Source organism: Podarcis bocagei (assembly GCF_964188305.1).
Source record: "Podarcis bocagei genome assembly, chromosome: 18".
NCBI classification, from domain to species: Eukaryota; Metazoa; Chordata; class Lepidosauria; order Squamata; family Lacertidae; genus Podarcis; species Podarcis bocagei.
The window spans coordinates 4,922,811-4,943,925 of NC_138144.1; the positions used below are offsets into that span (position 1 = coordinate 4,922,811).

Below are 21,115 nucleotides of genomic sequence, written 5' to 3' on the forward strand. Positions count from 1 at the left end.
TCTTTCTTCACAAATCCTGTCTTAAGGGCACATTGTGGGTAAAACCTCAGCGCCTAGGACTTGCTGATCGCATGGTCGGCGGTTCGAATCCCTGCGGCGGGGTGCGCTCCCGTCATTCGGTCCCAGCGCCTGCCAACCTAGCAGTTCGAAAGCACCTCCGGGTGCAAGTAGATAAATAGGGACCGCTTACCAGCAGGAAGGTAAACGGCGTTCCGTGTGCTGCGCTGGCTCGCCAGATGCAGCTTTGTCACGCTGGCCACGTGACCCGGAAGTGTCTCCGGACAGCGCTGGCCCCCGGCCAATAGATGTGAGATGAGCGCACAACCCTAGAGTCTGGCAAGACTGGCCCCTAAGGGCAGGGGTACCTTTACCTTTACCTTTAGGGTGTGAGTCTGTGACCTGGCCCAGGAACTAAGTATTTATCATTACAAAAGAATGGCCAGGCTCCCCAGGCAATCCAATCAAGTAACCTGCCAGACAGGAGAAAAACAACATTCAAATTTCTGTTTTAGACCGCCTTTTTTGTGATGTAGGTATGATGTATCTGGGGGGGGAGGTGGTCTTAGATTGCACCCCTTCTGTGATGCATAGGCGCCGACTCCATGGGGCTTGAGGGGGCTCGAGTCCCCTCAAAAAAATTTTGGGGGGGGCTCAGCCCCCCCAATAATCTCGGGCGGGCGCCCTTTCAGCAGAGCGCCGCCGCCGTCCCCCGCCTCCTCCTCACCTGCTCCTTCGCCAGCCAGCCAGCCGCGCGCCCTAATCGGAGGCACTGCCGGAAATCCCGCGAGAACAGGGGAATCCCAACTGGCCACACCTCCCAGCCAGCCAATCGGCTGGCTGGGGGGCGTGGCTTGCCCTATTTAGGGGCGGAGCCACTTATTTGCATATTCATGAGCTTATTTATTATTCATGAGCTTTCCCGGGCCCCCCCAATATTTTTTCTAAGTCCGCGTCCCTGCTGTGATGTATGTATGATGCTTCTGGGGGTGGTCTTGATCTACAGGAGGGGAATTTCAAAAGTCTTTATAAGGCCTTGCGTGCCATTTTTCGGGGTCCCTCCTCTCTCCTGCGGATGAGGGGAGCACCCTGTTGCAACAGATCAATAAAGATCAGGCTTACTAGCTGCTTTGCTTCTCAATAGTCTCTGGTTGGCCTGTTATTCTCTCCTACCAATAGGGAACCTATGTAAGGACTCTATATGGGCTCTTGGATACCCCATAAGGGAAAAGGGCAATTTTTGTTTACAATACATTTTTGCTTTCCTCCACCCTTCCCAAGACATCTCTTCCCAGTTCATCAGAAAGCACCTGCATGAACTTCATGCAAAAAGGCTTTTCTCTCCCTTTAGCATCGAGAAAGCTTCCCTTTGCAAAAGATAATGCAGCCAGGCCATCCATTCGTTTATTATTATTTCATTTAAAAACCACCTTTATCTTCCAAGGATCTCGAGGTGGTGTCCACGGTTCTCCTCGTCCCTGTGAGGTAGGTTAGGCGACTGACTCCAAGGTCAGCCAGTGAGCTTCATGGAGATTCGAACCCGGCTCTCCCAGGGCCAGTCCAACACTAGCCATATCTCACCTCGGGATACTAAGGAAATCAGAGCACAGGGTATGTATAAATCCCTTGCGGGTTCAAACTCCAGGAATCCACAGCTGCTCTGTATTTTGTTGTTGTTGTTTAGTCGTTTAGTCATGTCCCACTCATTGTGACCCCCTGGACCAGAGAACGCCAGGCACTCCTGTCTTCCACTGCCTCCCGCAGTTTGGTCAAACTCATGCTGGTAGCTTCGAGAACACTGTCCCACCATCTCGTCCTCTGTCGTCCCCTTCTCCTTGTGCCCTCCATCTTTCCCAACATCAGGGTCTTTTCCAGGGAGTCTTCTCTTCTCATGAGGTGGCCAAAGTCTTGGAGTCTCAGCTTCAGGATCTGTCCTTCCAGTGAGCACTCAGGGCTGATTTCCTTCAGAATGGATACGTTCGATCTTCTTGCAGTCCATGGGACTCTCAAGAGTCTCCTCCAGCAGCTCTGTATTATTATATGTCAAAAAATCATACCTGTGTCTCCTACTTTTAGGGTGCCAGTAAACCCAAACGCATCTGGGATGATGTGGAATAGCAAAACGGATTATTACGCAGGAATGGTGATGTGAAATTGACAGGAGGCTGAATCAATCCTCTGGAAAGCCACTCAGCCTCCATATTTCCTCGCCTTTAGGAATTCAAGTGCTTGTAAATGAAATGGTTTCTAAATACCGTCTTTTCTGGTCCGGATGATCAGGTGTGTTTTCTGAATTAATCCCAGAAATGTTCTTAGGTGCACCACTTTGCAAGTAAGAGCGAAACATCATGAGTCAACAGGACAATAGTTTATATTTGTTAATCAATTTAATTTGTTTTACTGGTGATTTGTTAATCACTCTGTATGACTTATGCTGTATTTGTGACATCCTATTATGTTCTCTATGGGACGCGGGTGGCGCTGTGGGTTAAACCACAGAGCCTAATCAGAAGGTCGGCGGTTCGAATCCCCATGACGGGGTGAGCTCCCGTTGCTCGGTCCCTGCTCCTGCCAACCTAGCAGTTCAAAAGCACATCAAAGTGCAATAATAATAATAATAATAATAATAATTTATTATTTGTACCCCGCCCATCTGGCTGGGTTTCCCCAGCCACTCTGGGCGGCTTCCACAGAAACCAAAAAACACTAAAATATCATACATTAAAAGCTTCCCTGAATAGGGCCGCCTTAAGATGTTTTCTGAATGTCAGGTAGTTGTCCATCACCTTGACATCCGATGGGAGGGCATTCCACAGGGCGGGCGCCACCACCGAAAAGGCCCTCTGCCTGGTTCCCTGTAGCTTCGCTTCTCACAATGAGGGAACCGCCAGAAGGCCCTCGGCGCTGGACCTCAGTGTCCGGGCAGAACGATGGGGGTGGAGACGCTCCTTCAGGTATACTGCAAGTAGATAAATAGGTACCGCTCCGGCGGGAAGGTAAACGGCGTTTCTGTGCACTGCTCTGGTTTCCAAGAGGCGGCTTAGTCCTGCTGGCCACATGACCCAGAAGCTGTACGCCGGCTCCCTCGGCCAATAAAGCGAGATGAGCGCCGCAACCCCAGAGTCGGTCACGACTGGACCTAATGGTCAGGGGTCCCTTTACCTTTATTATGTTCTATAACATGTTATTCTTATTTATTGTTTGCAAGCTGGTTTGGGGTTCATTTGACTGAAAAGCTGCATGGAAAGATAAGAAATCAAATCCAAATCAAAGTAGCGGTTGATGGTTTTAGAAATTAACATGTAATTAAAGCCAAGGAACCATGTTACCTTTTCTCTTCTGTAAGATTGGCCCTGCTGCAGCAATATTAAAGACGCCCTTCTCTTTTCCTCAAGAGATTTTTGTCTGAAATGGTCTATGTCCTTTTATTCTGGTATTTCCCACCTGGAAAACAGACCTTGAGAAGTGACATTTTTAATGACTTTTAAAATATACAGTGGTATATTCTGGAGGTCCATTCTTAACCTGAAACTGTTCTTAACCTGAAGCACCACTTTAGCTAATGGGGCCTCCCGCTGCCGCCACATCGCCACTGCACGATTTCTGTTCTCATCCTGATGCAAAGTTCTTAACCCGAGGTACTATTTCTGGGTTAGTGGAGTCTGTAACCTGAAGTGTATGTAACCTGAAGCGTCTGTAACCCGAGGTACCACTGTATATATATTTGTCAGGTGCACCCTATAGTTCCACAAAAATCCGCACACTAAAATTCCTACACGGCGCTTTTAACATTTTTAACAGGGTTTTTATGGTATGCACCAGTTGCTGTAAACTGCTCTGGTTTTTTAAAAAATGAATTAGCTTATGTAGACTCACCACTATTAATGAAACTTAAGTTAGGCATGTTCATTCATTTACACGTGTCTGCTTTTAGACTAAACCCTGCTTGGATACAGCCCAAGTCTTAGGATACGTGCCACTATAACCCTTGATAAAAAGATGCCATAATAGGTGTAATGTGTATGGGTTGCTCGTGCGTAAGTTGCCGCCTCTCCAGGCTTTGTTGCCTTGCTAAACCTTTCAGTCTGGGCAGCCCTTCACTTCGTGGCTGCCTCAGTCGCTAGCAGAATCCGTCAGTGGGCGTTTCTTAAATCTTTTCCAACATAAAAGTTGTTTGACGCCAAGTCTCCTCCTACTCTCCCTGCGCGGAAGTCTTCTGCGCAGGGTGGGCGTGGGTAGCGGAGGACCCGTGCTCTCCCCGCTGGTGTCCGGCGAAGAGTCCTGGAGCCCTCTCGCCGATTCCCCCATCAGCCCCTCTATATCCCTGGTGTTGCGCTGATTTGCTTCCCCATCTGCGGGCCCTTCTCCAGCATCATTTGAGAGCCTTCCCTCCGCCTCTAGCTCCGATGTCAGTTCCCTGACAATAGGTCATGGGTAGGCAAACTAAGGCCCGGGGGCTGGATCTGGCCCAATCGCCTTCTCAATCCGGCCCGCGGATGGTCCGGGAATCAGCATGTTTTTATATGAGTAGTATGTGTTCTTTTATTTAAAATGCATCTCTGGGTTATTTGTGGGGCATAGGAATTCGTTCATATTTTTTTCCCCAAAATATAGTCCGGCCCCCCACAGGGTCTGAGAGACAGTGGACCAGCCCCCTGCTGAAAAAGTTTGCTGACCCCTGCAAGTGATTTATGTTTTTATAATAATGATAATATACAAGTAAGCATAATTTCTTAAAAAACACGGCAAAAGTTGCCTCAAACTTCACTACAAAGTACAAGGGAGGCTGCAGACTGGATCAAGACCGGCCAGTTCAAGAGGTAAGCCCATTCTTTTAAGTCTGCAAAGCTCCTTCGCTTCCAAGTCTCCCATGAATCCCAAACATGCCCCTAGTTCTGAACACTGGATACCTGCTTCAGTAGAACTGCCCTTTTCCCAGCGGAAGTCAGCCGACTGCCACAACGGTCAGCCGAACCGCAAAAGTGCCTTTACATCCACACCACTGAAGACACTATTCTGTGTGCCGTTTTTTTAATTGATGGGATTTTTCAAGATGAAGAAAAAAATGTGCAATCAGGAAAGAACAGAGAAGACCCAGACTATGGTGGCAGAAATCCGTCCTGGCCTCTGTGCAACACAGATGTGTCAAGAGAGGGAGCTATTTGTCGTGTGGGTTTTTTAAGGTTGTAATGCTGGCGGTAATGGGTTTCACCGCACTCAACTCTTGTGTTTGATTGCAGTCACTACATTTACCATTTTTAACTCTCTGAAAAGTGACTTTGCTGTTTAAGCTTAAAGACTGGGGGAAAGTAAATATTGCTGTTTAAGCTTAAGGTAAAGGTACCCCTGCCCGTACGGGCCAGTCTTGACAGACTCTAGGGGATGTGCGCTCATCTCACTCTAGAGGCCGGGAGCCAGCGCTGTCCGCAGACACTTCCGGGTCACGTGGCCAGCGTGACGAAGCTGCTCTGGCGAACCGGCACCAGAGCAGCACACGGAACGCCGTTTACCTTCCCGCTATAAAGTGGTACCTATTTATCTACTTGCACTTAGGGGTGCTTTCAAACTGCTAGGTGGGCAGGAGCTGGGACCGAACGACAGGAGCTCACCCCGCCGCGGGGATTCGAACCGCCGACCATGCGATCGGCAAGTCCTAGGCGCTGAGGTTTTACCCACAGACCATAATTGCTGGGGGGAAGTAAATAAATCAACTGTTCATATTACTGTACGTGATATGTGTTTTGATGTTTTTTTCTTTTCAATTTCCAAAGTGTCTTTTATACTTTAGCAGAGCTGATTGTAAAATTCTAAAGATAAGCGGGGCAGCGGAGATTAAGGACCAACCACATGGATGGATTGTGAATTGAACTGTGCATTGAACAGGGACCGAACTGGTTCCTTTTTCGGAGCGGGTGAACGTGAAGCAATTCCTCTTTAAAATGAACTCTCCGTATGCTATTCACGGATCAAGTGCTCAGAAACTTTTAGCCCTTTCCCCAGCGTGGACAGACCTTTCCTCCCACGCCGGAGAGTATGCACAAATTATTACAGCAACGAGCTGCCGATGCTTCTCAAAAACTACCACTCAGTCAGTCGCAACCTTCTTTTTTTTTAAAAAAGAAAAACTTCTCCAGTCCCAACATTGGTTCAATTTTTTTTCTTTTTTTACTCCTCCTGGGATTATTATTATTATACTTCAAATCCATTCTCAAACGCACAGAATCCTCTGGCTGGGGAGAGAAACATCACTGACAAAGAAACAAGAGGGAGGGGGGACGAGGGAGGGGGCTTGGCGCTCCCCCACCCAAAAAATCTATGTAGTGCAAAAACCAGAAAGGGGGCTTGGAGAGACACCGAGGAAAGAAGGGCGCAAAAGGAGAAGAAACTTCCCTCCCACCCTCCGGTTCTTCGGAAGAGCACCAATTCATTCCCAAATGCGATCAGATGACAAGCAGATCTACACATTGCTTCCTCCCCCCCCCCCCCGCTTAGAAAGTCATTGCAAGTTCTTGAAAATATGCCCGGTGTGTTTCGCGGGGTGGATATTTATTGCAGAGGTGCCCTCGGCTTCCTCAGACATTTCCCAGCTGCTACCCACAGGGACAGCAGGTATTAAACCACTGGGGGTTAAGGACTCATTGATTCTCAAGCCTTCCCCGAAATGCAACAGCCGCAGCGGTTGCCGCGTAGGAGAAGTCCGGCGGCAGCGAGAAACCTCCGCAGCAAATGCTCCACCGAGCGAAACCGACAAAGCGCAACGGCCTTGAGTTGGGGGGGGGGCGTCGAAGCAGCAGCAACGGGCAGGTCGCCTCTCCGCCTCTCTCGCGGGGACGTTTGTCGGGACGACATAAAAAAAGGAGCCTGGACACAAACAGCAACAGCAGCAACAGCGACAACACCAGGCGTGGAAATTAAGAAGAGTGACAAAATTATAATAATAATAACAACAATAATTATGGTAATATAATATAGATATATGGATATAGGGAGAGGCTCTCTTTCTCCTTTGCTAGGTTTCGTCTTGAAGACGGAGCCTGGCCGGGGGGCGCACAGGGCCCACCGCCAGCCAAGCTCATTGCACACACCCCTGGGGGGCTCGGTTGTCGTTCTGTGTTCTCGCCGCAGCGGAACGGGGCAAGTGGCAAGATTCCCCCTTTGGTTGGGCTGATTGTTTAGGCGAGTCTTTTGGGCGGGAGAAAGTGCTATCCCGCTCTCCTCTCTCTCTCTCTCCCTCCTCCCCGCCCCGTGCGAGGGGAGGGGCCCCCTCGCCTACGGAGGGCCGCTCCTGGCTCATACAGTCGTCTCGTCGGCCTTCTTCTTCAGGAGCTTGGCGGAGAGCAGCGAGTGCGAGACAGGGTGCGGGTTCCTCGAGTCCGGGATCATCAGGCGGACTTTCTGATTGGTCCTTCGCCACTCGGAGTACAGCTGGCAATGGTAGCGGAATGAAACCTGGCCGGCGGAATGGGAGGGGGGTCACAAGCGGGGTGGGGAAGGAGAGCAAGAATAATCAGTGTTAGGTTTGGAATTGCCCAAGGTAAAGGGACCCCTGCCCATTAGGTCCAGTCGTGGCCGACTCTGGGGTTGCAGCGCTCATCTCGCTTTATTGGCCGAGGGAGCCGGCATACAGCTTCCGGGTTATGCTGCCAGCAGGACTAAGCCGCTTCTGGTGAACCGGAGCAGCGCACGGAAACACCATTTACCTTCCCGCCAGAGCGGTACCAATTTATCTACTTGCACTTTGACGTGTTTTCGAGTTGCTGGGTTGGCAGGAGCTGGGACCAAGCAATGGGAGCTCACCCCATTGCGGGGATTTGAACCACCGACCTTCTGATCGGCAAGTCCTAGGCTCTGTGGTTTAACCCACAGCGCCACCCGCATCCCTATCACTGACCCATAACCTGCCCCCAAATAATAGTGAGGAGGAGGAGCAGACAAATTTAGTGGAAGAAGGACCCCGAGAAGGAAAGCGGGCGTCACCACTCACCAGTGTCCAAAGGACATAGATGGTAAAAAGTGCTATGGTCAGGGCAATCAGGCCTATGGCCTCCAGCCGGCTATTGAACTGCAGGTGGTCTTGGGCACCGCGGAGGCAAAGCCAGCCGGAGATGGCAGCCAGCGGGGTGATGAAAAGGAAACACACCATGTCGCAGAACAGCGTCCGTTTCTCGTTGCGTGGGCCGGGGTCCTTCAGCCACTGGAGAGAAGGAAGGAAGAGACGGAGGGGGATTAATTTGTCAGAAAGAAGGGGAAAGAATCGCATGTTGAAAATGTTGTCTATGAGAATAAAAGAAAATTATTATAAATTACCATATTTTTTGCTCTCTAAGACTCACTTTTTCCCTTCTAAAAAGTAAGGCGAAATGTGTGTGCGTCTTATGGAGCGAATGCAGGCTGCGCAGCTATCCCAGAAGCCAGAACAGCAAGAGGGATCGCTGCTTTCGCTGCGCAGCGATCCCTCTTGCTGTTCTGGCTTCTGAGATTCAGAATATTTTTTTTCTTGGTTTCCTCCTCCAAAAACTAGGTGTGTCTTATGGTCAGGTGCGTCTTATAGAGCAAAAAATACGGGTAGTTTGGAGATGGTATTTAACGCCAGTCACATTAGATAAAAACAAGAACGCTGATGGAGCTGAAAGCTCTGTCTCTTGTTTGAGAACTCTCAGAGCCACCTTCTTAGTACCAAACAAGTTTTATCTCCCGGGAGTAAAGAGGGCGCCTGAGCCTAAATCGAGAGCAAGCAACTGCCTGCGTTCCTGCTGTCCAGCAACACACTGGAAATGATTTTGAAATCAAATAAACAAGGAATATTTGGTGTTATGTTGGAGGGGATGCCGGGAAGTGGGGAATTACGTTCACATGTGGTGGGGGTGTAAATATGTACATGGGGGGGGGCAAAGGGTGCTTAAGGAGGTAACAGAAATCACTGGCCGACAGTCCGGAGGTAGCATTATTATCCATTTATGATGGGGTGGAAGGTTCGCAGGCTATGATGGAGTTGCTCACAAATTTATTTGACAGCTGCCATTTGTGAGCTTCCAAGTATGTGTATCTGCCTATCCTACTGGTGTTTCTCTCTTTTTTTTATAAGATATTTATTAAAGTTTCACAAATTATATAAACAAACACAACAATACAAACAAGCACAAACAAGAGAAAGTAACAAGTATAATTTCAAAACCTTATTTTCTTAAAACTTACTTCACCGACCTCCCCATACCTCCCCTTTCTGCATTCCAATTTCAAATATTTAGTTCAGCAAATCCTCACCCTTAATTGTTAACCTTTCTTTTCTTTTAACTTAATCTTTACAACTGTAATCCACTTACTTTCTAAAGCCGCATCATTTTAACACTCATTAATTTTACAATGTTTCTTAAGATAGTTCTTAAATTTCTTCCAATCTTCTTCCGCCGTCTCTTTTCCCTGGTCCCTACTGGTGTTTCTCATCAACTACCAGAAAGGGAAGACTGCTCCCACCATGGGCTGAGATAACTCCAGCCGCCCAGCCCCACTCCCTTGCCTCAGACGACCTTAGAGAGAACCTCTGATGTGCAGAGGGCAGGGAGCGCTGCCTGATCTATCCGCTTCCATGGAGAGATCATGCCGTTCCTGCTCCTTTTATAACACCCGAGCACAGATTCGTTTTGAGAATCTGTTGCGAGGCAGAATGCAAGTGTTCCAAAGAAACAGATTTGTCGTTCTCTTTCCCACTCAAAACCTCTAGCCTGGAGACCGTGCCCTGCGGCAAGCGAGGGAGGCGCAACCCACCTCAATCAGGGGCCTGGGCCGCCGCTCCACGACAAACTCGGTGTGGCACAGTTCGCAGTAGCTCGTGTTGGAGGAAGAAAGCCACTTCTCCAGGCAGCTCTTGTGGACGGTCCCCAAGGTGCCCGTGCAATCGCAGGGCGAGAGCAGGCCTTCTCCGCTTCCGCCTTCGTGGCAGATTCGACAGATCGGGCCATCGCTGCGAGGAGAAGGCAAAAGAGAAGGGGGCTTCAGCCACTTTCAGAAGACCGGGGTGGGGAAAGTGTGTATGGGCAAGCTATCCGGAAGAAAAACTGTATTTCAAGGAGTTAGTGATCTGACATGGTTACCCTTCCTGCCTCTGTTCCTGTTAGGCTCATCCTATTCGTGACTCTGGCAGAGACACATGCCCGACTGGCATGTTCTCTCCCTCCTGGTTGATCGTTCGGGAGCTTCAAAAGCTTTCTTCAGCCCGAACATCACAGCGACTGATACCTAGAGGCATCAGAACACTTACGATCCTGCAGTATTGGCAGTTTGCGTAACAGAACTCAGTAGCCCAGCATTTTGGCTAATCTACTTTTATTTACATACAATACACTCGGAGCATTCTGACTTAGCTTCTTCCTCTTTCTCATCAGACAGCAAAGAGAAAAGGAACAAAGGACAATAGTCCCACTTCACAGAACACAGTACGGTGGTACCTCGGGTTAAGTACTTAATTCGTTCCGGAGGTCCGTTCTTAACCTGAAACTGTTCTTAACCTGAAGCACCACTTTAGCTAATGGGGCCTCCTGCTGCTGCCACACCACTGGAGCAAAATTTCTGTTTCATCCTGAAGCAAAGTTCTTAACCTGAAGCACTATTTCTGCGTTAGCAGAGTCAACCTGAAACGTATGGAACCTCAAGCGTATGTAACCTGAGGTACCACTGTAATACCAAAACATCCTGTCTCCGTCACTTCGCACACTGTGGAATGAAAACAGACACTGTCATGTGACAACAAATCCCATGACTGCAAACACGGAGCAAAAATCCTAACAGTTCCTTCCGCCTCCCCTTGTCTCTTGTTAAGTTCTTTGATGGCATGAAGAACAGCCTTTATTGGCCTAATCAGCTGGGAGGAAGTGATAGTGCTAGGTACCTTCTTGATGTTGGACACTGTTTTGAGAAAGTGAAGCATTGGGAGTGGGTGGCTAATAAATGATCTGCACATAGCCAGTCAGACAAGCCAAACAGCCTACTAACTATAAGTCGGAGGGTTGTGGGCAGAGTTTTTGAGAAGCTCATACACGGAGTGATCTGCCGCAGGGCCGTGCAAACTGAGGCTGCCTGGGGGACTCACTTCGCCGTTTCTTGAGGGCTTACAAGTGGCAGATTGAAGTGCTTGGCGTTTTGTATTACTTCTGAATCTCATTTTGAAAGAGCCACCTTGCATTTGGCAAGACAAAGGCCTGGTGTCTTAGGCTGCGACCCGAAAACACCTCTGCTGCCTTTCGGGTTTCTAGGACCGTTGTATCTGCTAACCAAAAAAGATTCTGAACTTGATGAATTCACCACAGGTCAGCCCTCGTTTGTTTCTTGGGGTTTGTGCATGATGGAGTACTTCCATCACGAAGAGCCATCATCATACTGAGAGCCAGTATGGTGTAGTGGTTAAGAGCAGTAGAGTCGTAATCTGGTGAACCGGGTTCGCTTCCCCGCTCCTCCACCTGCAGCTGCTGGGTGACCTTGGGCCAGTCACACTTCTCTGAAGTCTCTCAGCCCCACTCACCTCACAGAGTGATTGTTGTGGGGGAGGAAGGGAAAGGGGAATGTTAGCCGCTTTGAGACTCCTTCGGGTAGTGATAAAGCGTGATATCAAATCCAAACTCTTCTTCCGGCCAAGGGGTTAATTTGGCCATTTCTCCAAAACCACACCCACCTGTCAATCAACTCAAGTCGCTGTGTGACGTTGGATGATGATGGACAGGTGGTGGGGCTCAAATCTATGCTGGCTGCGACCACCAGTTCCCCACAGAGACCTGGCACACAGCTGAAACAGCAGGATAACGCCTACTGATCAGCTGGTGAGCAGACCCCAGAGAGTTTAGGATTGAACTCTCCTGCCACCAACTGATGACAGACTTCAATCCTGCTGGGTGCTGCTCTGGCAATACAGTGGTACCTCAGGTTAAGTACTTAATTCGTTCTGGAGGTCCATTCTTAACTTGAAACTGTTCTTAACCTGAAGCACCACTTTAGCTAATGGGGCCTCCCGCTGCCGCCGCGCCGCAGGAGCCTGATTTCTGTTCTCATCCTGAAGCAAAGTTCTTAACCTGAAGCACTATTTCTGGGTTAGCGGAGTCTTTAACCTGAACCGTATGTAACCCGAAGCGAATGTAACCTGAGGTACCACTGTATGTAGGGAGCGCGCTGGGGAAGCAGGCCGCCCCCCCAGGTCAACTTGGACAGATGGACAGTCCTGCTCACCAATCAATCACCAGAAATCCTCGTGACATCAGATGATTGGCAGACGGGTGCCCCCCGTCCGCCAGTTAAAGTTGGCCTGCAGGGGCAGGGAGATAAAGATCTGGCCCGCCAGGCCAAAAACACCCCCCCTTCCCCGATTGACAGCCTTGAACAGGAGCAGGTAGGAAGGCATGAACAGGGCATGAACAGGAGCAGGTGGGAAGGACGACTGCAGCTGCCTGCCTCTTTCCATCCTGTGAAAACAAATGCATTCCGCTTCGTGGGTTCTACCTGAGAATGTGAGATAAATTCCAGCAGGCAGCAGCCGAAGCATCACAAAGGGTGTCTGGAGAGATTGTGGGCAGGGGGCAAGTGAGTCGGACTAACGGGAAAGAGCCACAGATAAGCTGCTCCAGCAGAGGAAGCAACGCAGGAAGTTGCCTTCTGCAGAGTCAGACCTTTGGTCTGTCTAGCTACACTGTCTGGCAGTGGCTCCCCGGGGTTCCAGACAGGGAGATTCTCCCGACCGTACGTGGAGACGCTGGGAACTCAACCCAAGTGCTTCTGAACGCAACGTCCGAGTTGCATCCTTTCTTTCTCAAACCCCCCTGCTAGAAATTCCCCAGACGCCAGGCAGGTTCTGCCCCTGGCGCGGGTCCAATCGTGACCACGCAGAGATCTCTGAGTGCCAGGCTGGCGGCTGACATCTCCATCTGGCTGACCCCTCCAGCTTACTTAAGCAGCAGAAGGGTTTGTTTACTAGAGCACTTCGGCTATGGGGCAGCTCTTTAGATTGAGTAGGTCAATAGGTATGGGGAAAAGCAAAATGTCCCTTAGAGAAGGATCTGAAACATTTCCCTTAAAGCTTCATTTTGTTTTATTCTGCATTGTTTTACCTGCTATTTTAAACTGCTTTGAGACTATTTCTTTAAAATACAAAACAGTATAGGTAAAGGGTAAAGGGACCCCCGACCATTAGGTCCAGTCGCAGACGACTCTGGGGTTGCAGCGCTCATCTAGATTTATTGGCCGAAGGAGCCAGCGTAAAGCTGGTCATGTGGCCAGCAGGACTAAGCCGCTTCTGGCGAAGCAGAGCAGCGCACGGAAACGCCGTTTACCTTCCCACCGGAGCGGTACCTTGCACTTTGACGTGCTTTTAAACTGCTAGGTTGGCAGGAGCAGGGACCGAGCAACAGGAGCTCACCCCGTCATTGCGGGGATTCGAACCTCTGACCTTCTGATCTGCAAGCCCTAGGCTCTGTGGTTTAACCCACAGTGCCACCCGCGTCCCTTACAAAGCGGTATAGATATGAAATTAATTCTTCTTCTTCTTCTTCTTCTTCTTCTTCTTCTTCTTCTTCTTCTTCTTCACTGGGGGGAAAATGGAACCTAGACATTCCATTGTGGCTACCGCAACCTAGGTTTAAGGTGCCAAAAAGAAGTGCCTAGACAACCAGTTGTGGCAACCGCAACCTAGGTTTAAGGTGCCATTTGGCGGTTAGCTAATATATCTGAGTTTCTAACACTGCTCAAACTATGTAGGATTCCAGTCCTCTGAATAAAAGGCTGTTTTAAGTGGGTAACAGGAGGAGGCACAGACTTGTGTATCATTATGTTTTTGCAGGTGTCCTCCCAACTCTGACCCTCCCAGCCATCGCTAAAAGGCTTTTTGCTTCTTTGACTCTAAACTGAACTCGGCCCTTCAGGGTCAAAGGACGCCCCTCTTGCCGGCTAACCAGGCTCACACACCCCGAAGCAATCCGTCGCAAGCCCGGGGCGCCTCGGCCTCACCTCTGCGTCCCCAGGGCTTTGATGACAGTCGAGAGCAGCCGTCCGTCCTTGGCCGTGACTTGGGTGACGTACTGAGGACGCCCAAAGTCGGAATCTTCCACCGACTTGGACAACGCGGCGCTGCCCGGACAGTCACACAGCGAGCCCGGGAGGTGGCAGCAGTCGCCCGTTGTCATGGCAACCGAGGATGCGATGGCATCAGCAGCCGGAGAGCAGAATCATGGTAGGCCTGAGGAAGAGACAGAAAGCGCTGGTCAAAGTCGGGCCCGATACAACTCGCGGCTTGTCAATTTTCTGTTTTACAATCAAAAGTACCCAATTTTACATCCTTAGGATATCAATGACTTCCCTCCTTCTCTTCCCGTGGTTCATTTTACATATCATAAATCCCTGCATATTTTACAAAAACTAAACCGTTCAGTATTCAATTATTACATCCATCAAAGCTTATTTACACTGTTGAATTTATCTGAATGCTGCCAGCGTTTTCAGCTGTATATATATATATTTCCCATATATTCAATAAACATTTCCCAGTCTTCTCTAAATGTATGTTCTTCTTGTTCTCTTATTCTATATATTAAGTCTGCAAGCTGCACATATTCTGTCCACTTAATTTGCCATTCTTCTTTGATTGGGACTTCACTCATTTTCCGTTTTTGGGCTAATGAAACACGGGCCACAGTAGTAGCATACATTTTTTGACCCCTGGGAATTTGAGTCTGAATTATGCCCAACAGAAATGACTGGGGTTTTTTTTTTGGGGGGGGAGTACTTTTAAACATTTTTTCTCAATTCATTATGGATCATTTCCCAGCACTCTTTTACCCTTTTATGAAAGAACATTCCCTCAACCTCTTTGCACCTCCAGCACTAATCTGATTCAGTCTTATACATTTTAGCAAGCCTACTCAGAGTTAAATACCATCTGTGAATCACCCCTGCTGCGATTACTTACAACTGAGTGTAAAATAGCAGCGTTAAAGGTCAAGAGCAGGCATAGGCAAACTTGGCCCTCCAGATGTTTTGGGACTACAACTCCCATCATCCCTAGCTAACAGGCCCATTGGTCAGGGATGATGGGAATTGTAGTCCAAAACATCTGGAGGGCTGAGTTTGCCTATGCCTGGTCAAGAGACTATATGGTATCAATGCTCCTTTTAAGAGTTACTGGCTCAGATGGGTCTTGATTGACAGGTAACATCGTCCAGCTAAGCACAATGCAGTCAGGTCAGTGGGAGGACGCCTGGGGACCAGAGGCTGAGATGCTCTGTGAATGGGTCATCCAGGAGACAAAAAGGAGACTTTCTTCAGCTTCCGTGTCTCATTCAAGGCAAAATGGAGAAAAAGAGACACTGGCAATCTTAAAATGACAAATGACCATAAGTGAGGCCTGTAAGGTAAAGGTAAAGGGACCCCTGACCATTAGGTCCAGTCATGGCCGACTCTGGGGTCGTGGCGCTCATCTCGCTTTATTGGCCAAGGGAGCTGGCGTACAGCTTCTGGGTCATGTGGCCAGCAGGACTAAGCCGCTTCTGGCGAACCAGAGCAGCACACGGAAACGCCGTTTACCTTCCCACCGGAGCGCTACCTATTTATCTACTTGCACTTTGACGTGCTTTCAAACTGCTAGGTGGGCAGGAGCAGGGACCGGGCAATGGGAGCTCACCCCGTCGCGGGGATTCGAACCGCCAACCTTCTGATCGGCAAGTCCAAGAGGTTCTGTGGTTTAACCCACAGCGCCACCCACGTCCCAAGTGAGGCCTGTATAAACTATCAAAAAGAATCATAGAGCTGAAAGGAAGGATAACAGTGGTATCTTGGTTTTCGAACAGAATGCGTTCTGGGAGTCCGTTTGACTCCCGGAACCATTCGAAAACCAAAGCGCGGCTTCCGATTGGCAGCCGCAGAACACTCACTTCCGGGTTTCGATCGTTCAGGAACCGATTTGTTCGGGAGCCAATGCATTTGGCTTCCAAGGTACGACTGTGCAAGAATATGCAGAGCTCTGTCCTTTTTAGGGATCGAACCTGCAACCTTAGTGTTATCGGCACCATGCTCTAACGTCTAACCAACCAAGCTATCCAAGCACGTCAATGGAAATCACACACATCCTATTCTGCATTTGTGCAGGCCCTAGATTCTCACAAACATGACATATTAGCAACAACACGGTTTCGAAGAAGGTGAAGGAATGCAATGTGTGTGTGGCGCAGGGGAGGAGACGGACAACATACTCAGACTTTGTATTTATGTCTTAGTTAATTACAGAACAAAAAGGCGGGGGAACGTCTCCCAAGAGGATCCCCATTGTTCAAGAAATGCGTGCGTCCTGCATCGGTCAGCAAATGTCCAGGAAGGAAGGACTGTTCCTGGAAAAATGAGCTGCCTTTGTGGTCTTTATCATTCTGAAAAGCAGTCGCTTGGATAATAAAATAGGGAACAGCTCCTCCCTTTTCATTTGGTCGATTTCTAAGCACCCGACCCAAGGAAGGCAACATCCCTTAAAACTTAGCCAGCGTGAAACTGGTCCCACAACCAGCTGAGCGCAAACTCTTCTCAAGAGTGAGGGAGAGTACCGTATTTTTCGGACTATTGGACGCACCGGTCCATAGGACGCACCTAGATTGGGGGGGGGGGGAAATAAAGGCAAAAAAAATTAATCCCCCCCCCCCAGGCGCGGGGCTGGGGCGGGGAAGCCCGAGCTTCCCCCTCCCCCAGAACGGGACCCAGAGCCATGCTTTGGCATCGCTCTGGGAACTTGCGGGGCTGGGGGAGGAGGAAGCCTTCCGCCAACCTCCAAACCATGTCGGGAGACAGCGGGATGGCGCGCTGCGCCTCTCCCGCTGTCCCCCGAGCTTGTGGGGCTGGCGGTGGGGCTCTCCTGAAGCCGGGAGGTCGTGGGGATGGTGGGGGGGGAGAAGCAGGCTTGCTTCTCCCTCCCCCAGCCTCCCGATCAGGTCGGGGAAAAGCGGGATAGCGGAGCGCCGCCATCCCGCTTTCCCCCGACCTGATCTGGAGGTTGTGGGGATGGTGGGGGGGGAGAAGCAGGCTTGCTTCTCCCTCCCCCAGCCTCCCGATCAGGTCGGGGAAAAGCGGGATAGCGGAGCGCCGCCATCCCGCTTTCCCCCGACCTGATCTGGAGGTTGTGGGGATGTGGGGGGGGAGAAGCAGGCTTGCTTCTCCCTCCCCCAGCCTCCCGATCAGGTCGGGGAAAAGCGGGATAGCGGAGCGCCGCCATCCCGCTTTTCCACGACCTGATCTGGAGGTTGTGGGGCTGGTGGGGGGGAGAAGCAGGCTTGCTTCTCCCTCCCCCAGCCTCCCGATCAGGTCGGGGAAAAGCGGGATAGCGGAGCGCCGCCATCCCGCTTTCCCCCGACCTGATCTGGAGGTTGTGGGGATGTGGGGGGGGAGAAGCAGGCTTGGTTCTCCCTCCCCCAGCCTCCCGATCAGGTCGGGGAAAAGCGGGATAGCGGAGCGCCGCCATCCCGCTTTTCCACGACCTGATCTGGAGGTTGTGGGGCTGGTGGGGGGGAGAAGCAGGCTTGCTTCTCCCTCCCCCAGCCTCCCGATCAGGTCGGGGAAAAGCGGGATAGCGGAGCGCCGCCATCCCGCTTTCCCCCGACCTGATCTGGAGGTTGTGGGGCTGGTGGGGGGGAGAAGCAGGCTTGCTTCTCCCTCCCCCAGCCTCCCGATCAGGTCGGGGAAAAGCGGGATAGCGGAGCGCCGCCATCCCGCTTTCCCCCGACCTGATCTGGAGGTTGTGGGGCTGGTGGGGGGGAGAAGCAGGCTTGCTTCTCCCTCCCCCAGCCTCCCGATCAGGTCGGGGAAAAGCGGGATAGCGGAGCGCCGCCATCCCGCTTTCCCCCGACCTGATCTGGAGGTTGTGGGGCTGGTGGGGGGGAGAAGCAGGCTTGCTTCTCCCTCCCCCAGCCTCCCGATCAGGTCGGGGAAAAGCGGGATAGCGGAGCGCCGCCATCCCGCTTTTCCACGACCTGATCTGGAGGTTGTGGGGCTGGTGGGGGGGAGAAGCAGGCTTGCTTCTCCCCCCGCCAGCCTCCCGATCAGGTCGGGGAAAAGCGGGATAGCGGAGCGCCGCCATCCCGCTTTTCCACGACCTGATCTGGAGGTTGTGGGGATGGTGGGGGGGAGAAGCAGGCTTGCTTCTCCCCCCGCCAGCCTCCAGATCAGGTCGGGGAATAGCGGGGTGGCGGCTCTGCGCCTCCCCGCTGTCCCCAGCTTTTGGGTGCAGGCTGCTGCCCGCAAGCCTTGCGAGCCCGCGGGACATCCCGCCGGGCTTGCAAGACTTGGGATAGCTTCCTGAAGCCTGGAGAGCGAGAGGGGTCGGTGCGCACGGACCCCTCTCGCTCTCCAGGCTTCAGCAAAAGCCTGCATTCGCACCATAGGACGCACACACATTTCCCCTTCATTTTTGGAGGGGAAAAAGTGCGTCCTATAGTGCGAAAAATACGGTAACTTTGCCTATGCATTCTCAAAACGCACACCTCAAAATCTTCTTTTCCTCTTAAGATGTGTGTTGCACAGCCCCAAGGGAAAAGCAACGAAGAATATTGTGGCACCTTAAAGACTTTACCAGTTTATTGTGCCATGGACTTCTGTAGACCGCAGGCTACTTCACCAAGGGTTATCCTAAAGTAGCAGGTATGGGGGGGCTGGAACTGTGAATTGTGTAGCATATCCTTCCAATGCAAATAGCAGCTTCAAAGGAGCTGGTTGCACTGCAAGGGAGTAAAGGGTTAACTCCCACCCTACACTTCTGCCTGCTCCAATCCAGTTAGTTATCAGCACCCGCTTTCCATTGGGCCCTATTCATTTTATTTTATTTTTAAAAAATGCATCTTACGTCTAGTCGGGTCCATAAACATACCGTATTTTTCACTCTATAAGACGCACTCTATAAGTGGGGGCAGGGGGAGGAATATCTCCAAGCTGTTTACAGCCCATTAGAGCATCAAAGAAAACAACCCAGAATGAAATGAATCCAAGCTTCCGGGAAAATATTTCAGATTCTTTTCTAAGCGACATTTCGCTTTCTCCATATTTTTTTTACCTATTGATTAACTTATAGAGCTTGTCCCATAGTGGAAGGACTCTAAAGAGCCAGTGCGGAGTAATGGTTAGAGTGACGGACGAGGGTCTGGGAGATCGGGGTTCGAATCCCCACTCCCGTCATGAAGCTCAGTGTGGGAAAGCTTAATTACCGTATTTTTTGCTCTATAAGACTCACTTTTCCCCTCCTAAAAATTAAGGGGAAATGTGTGTGCGTCTTATGGAGCGAATGCAGGCTGCGCAGCTATCCCAGAAGCCAGAACAGCAAGAGGGATTGCTGCTTTCGCTGCACAGCGATCCCTCTTGCTGTTCTGGCTTCTGAGATTCAGAATATTTTTTTTCTTGTTTTCCTCCTTCAAAAACTAGGTGCGTCTTGTGGTCTGGTATTTTGCCAAATGTGTAAAGATAAATGCGCGCGTTGAACACGCTTAAGTCACGAGTTACCTGGTGCTCTTTTGTCTTTTGTCCGGTGTATTTTCTTTTTTTCTTTTTTTCTTTTCTTATTTTATTTCTTTTTTTTTCTCTCTGCTAATTTTTTCTTTGTATCTATTTTTGTTGTGTAAGGATAATGAAAATTCAATAAAAAGATCTTAAAAAAAAAAAAATGAAGATGCAGGGACCTCCTTTTGGTTGGTAAGATCCAGTGGCGTAGCGTGGGTTGTCAGCACCCGGGGCAAGGCAAGTAATTTGCGCCCCCTAACCCGTGGATTTGCGCCCCCTAACCCTGACCCCCAGATGTTGCGCCCGGTGCGGCCGGCCCCCCCTGCACCCCCCACGCTACGCCACTGGTAAGAGCCTTTCAAGAGTGGGAGGGTCTCCCCGGGGGTGTGGTGGCCTCTCCCTTCTTTTCCCAGCAGAGGAAATCCCTGTCAGGGATGCTTTTAGCTGAGATTCCTTCATGGCAGGGGGGGTTGGACTAGATGACCCTGGGGGGTCCCTTCCCATGGAGCCTCCATACCCAGAGGCAGTGTACCGGCAGCCTTCCCCCGGGGTGGGGATATGGGAGCAGGGTTCTGGGTGAGGCCGGCCTATTCTGAGGCGGGGGGCGGGGAGGCGACCCAGAAAGGCAAAGCCCCTCCAGAGACCCCCCCCTCCTGGATCGCCTGTCACTCAACGCCAAGCCCCGCCCCCTCCTTACCTGCGCCCCGCCCCTTCCGCCAGAGCCCCGCCCTTCCGCCGGCCCGTTCCTTGGCGCCTTCCCCTCAGGGCCGAGGCTCCGGCCGCCCCATCTCCCCAGGCTGGCGGGTGCTGGGGAAGAAGAAGCGCGGGAGGAGGAGGAGGCGGCCGCCTCCGCCTGCCTCTCTTCAGCGGCGTCCGCACCTGACTGGAAGCGCCCGGCACGCCCCCTGCCCCTCTCCGCTCAGCCAATCAGCGGGGACGGCTTCGAGAAGCAGCCAATGGCGCGGCCTCGAGCGAAGCGGAGCCCGCCCCCTGCGAGGGGCCGCCGGCGCACGCGCAGCGCGAGGCGTAACGGTCACGGCCCAGGCGGCCAATCAATTCGCTGCTGCTGTCCGGGGTTGGCGGGGGGAAGAAGAGGGAGAGAAGGGGCGGGGCCTCTTACGACGCCCAGCCACGCCTCCTGGTTGGATCTGCGCCAAGCCAAAGGGGAAAGGCGAGAGATTGGCAGACGTTGACTTCAGGTTCCCATTCGAACAAGGATGCGGTTCCCTCTTTAGGTGGGGAATTACAGAGGGTGAAAAAGACCATCAAAATTGATTAGTTTTTTTCTATCTTTCCGGGTTTTAATGACGAGTAAAGTACCTTTAAATAGCACTTAAAAATAAATAAATCCCAAAAGCAAATATTTAAGTGAAACGTAGCCGGCCCAACTGAGTGGGCATTTAAAAAATAATAGTAATGCAAAAAGGACATAAAGGTAAAGGGACCCCTGACCATTAGGTCCAGTTGTGACCGACTCTGGGGTTGTGGCGCTCATCTCGCTTTACTGGCCGAGGGAGCCGGCGTACAGCTTCCAGGTCATGTGGCCAGCAGGACTAAGCCGCTTCTGGCGAACCAGAGCAGTGCATTGAAATGTCGTTAACCTTCCCTCCAGAGCAGCGCACGG

At 51.1% G+C, this 21,115-nt stretch overlaps 1 protein-coding gene and 1 long non-coding RNA gene across 2 annotated transcripts; one reads left to right on the plus strand and one right to left on the minus strand.

Moving 5' to 3' along the window:
• The first annotated feature begins 3,560 nt into the window (after positions 1–3,560).
• LOC308577797 lies at positions 3,561–6,918 on the plus strand. Its single transcript, XR_014003696.1, has 2 exons — positions 3,561–4,008; positions 4,425–6,918. It is a non-coding gene; the product is annotated as an uncharacterized lncRNA (long non-coding RNA).
• Positions 6,909–20,392, minus strand: MARCHF2 (membrane associated ring-CH-type finger 2). The gene is made up of 5 exons (XM_081178045.1): positions 20,189–20,392; positions 13,981–14,209; positions 9,763–9,958; positions 7,982–8,191; positions 6,909–7,446 (listed from the first exon to the last, which is right to left on the minus strand). The coding sequence occupies exons 2-5, from the start codon at positions 14,154–14,156 to the stop codon at positions 7,288–7,290; spliced, it is 741 nt and encodes a 246-aa protein (XP_081034171.1). The 5' UTR covers positions 14,157–14,209; positions 20,189–20,392; the 3' UTR covers positions 6,909–7,287.
• Positions 20,393–21,115: the final 723 nt, after the last annotated feature.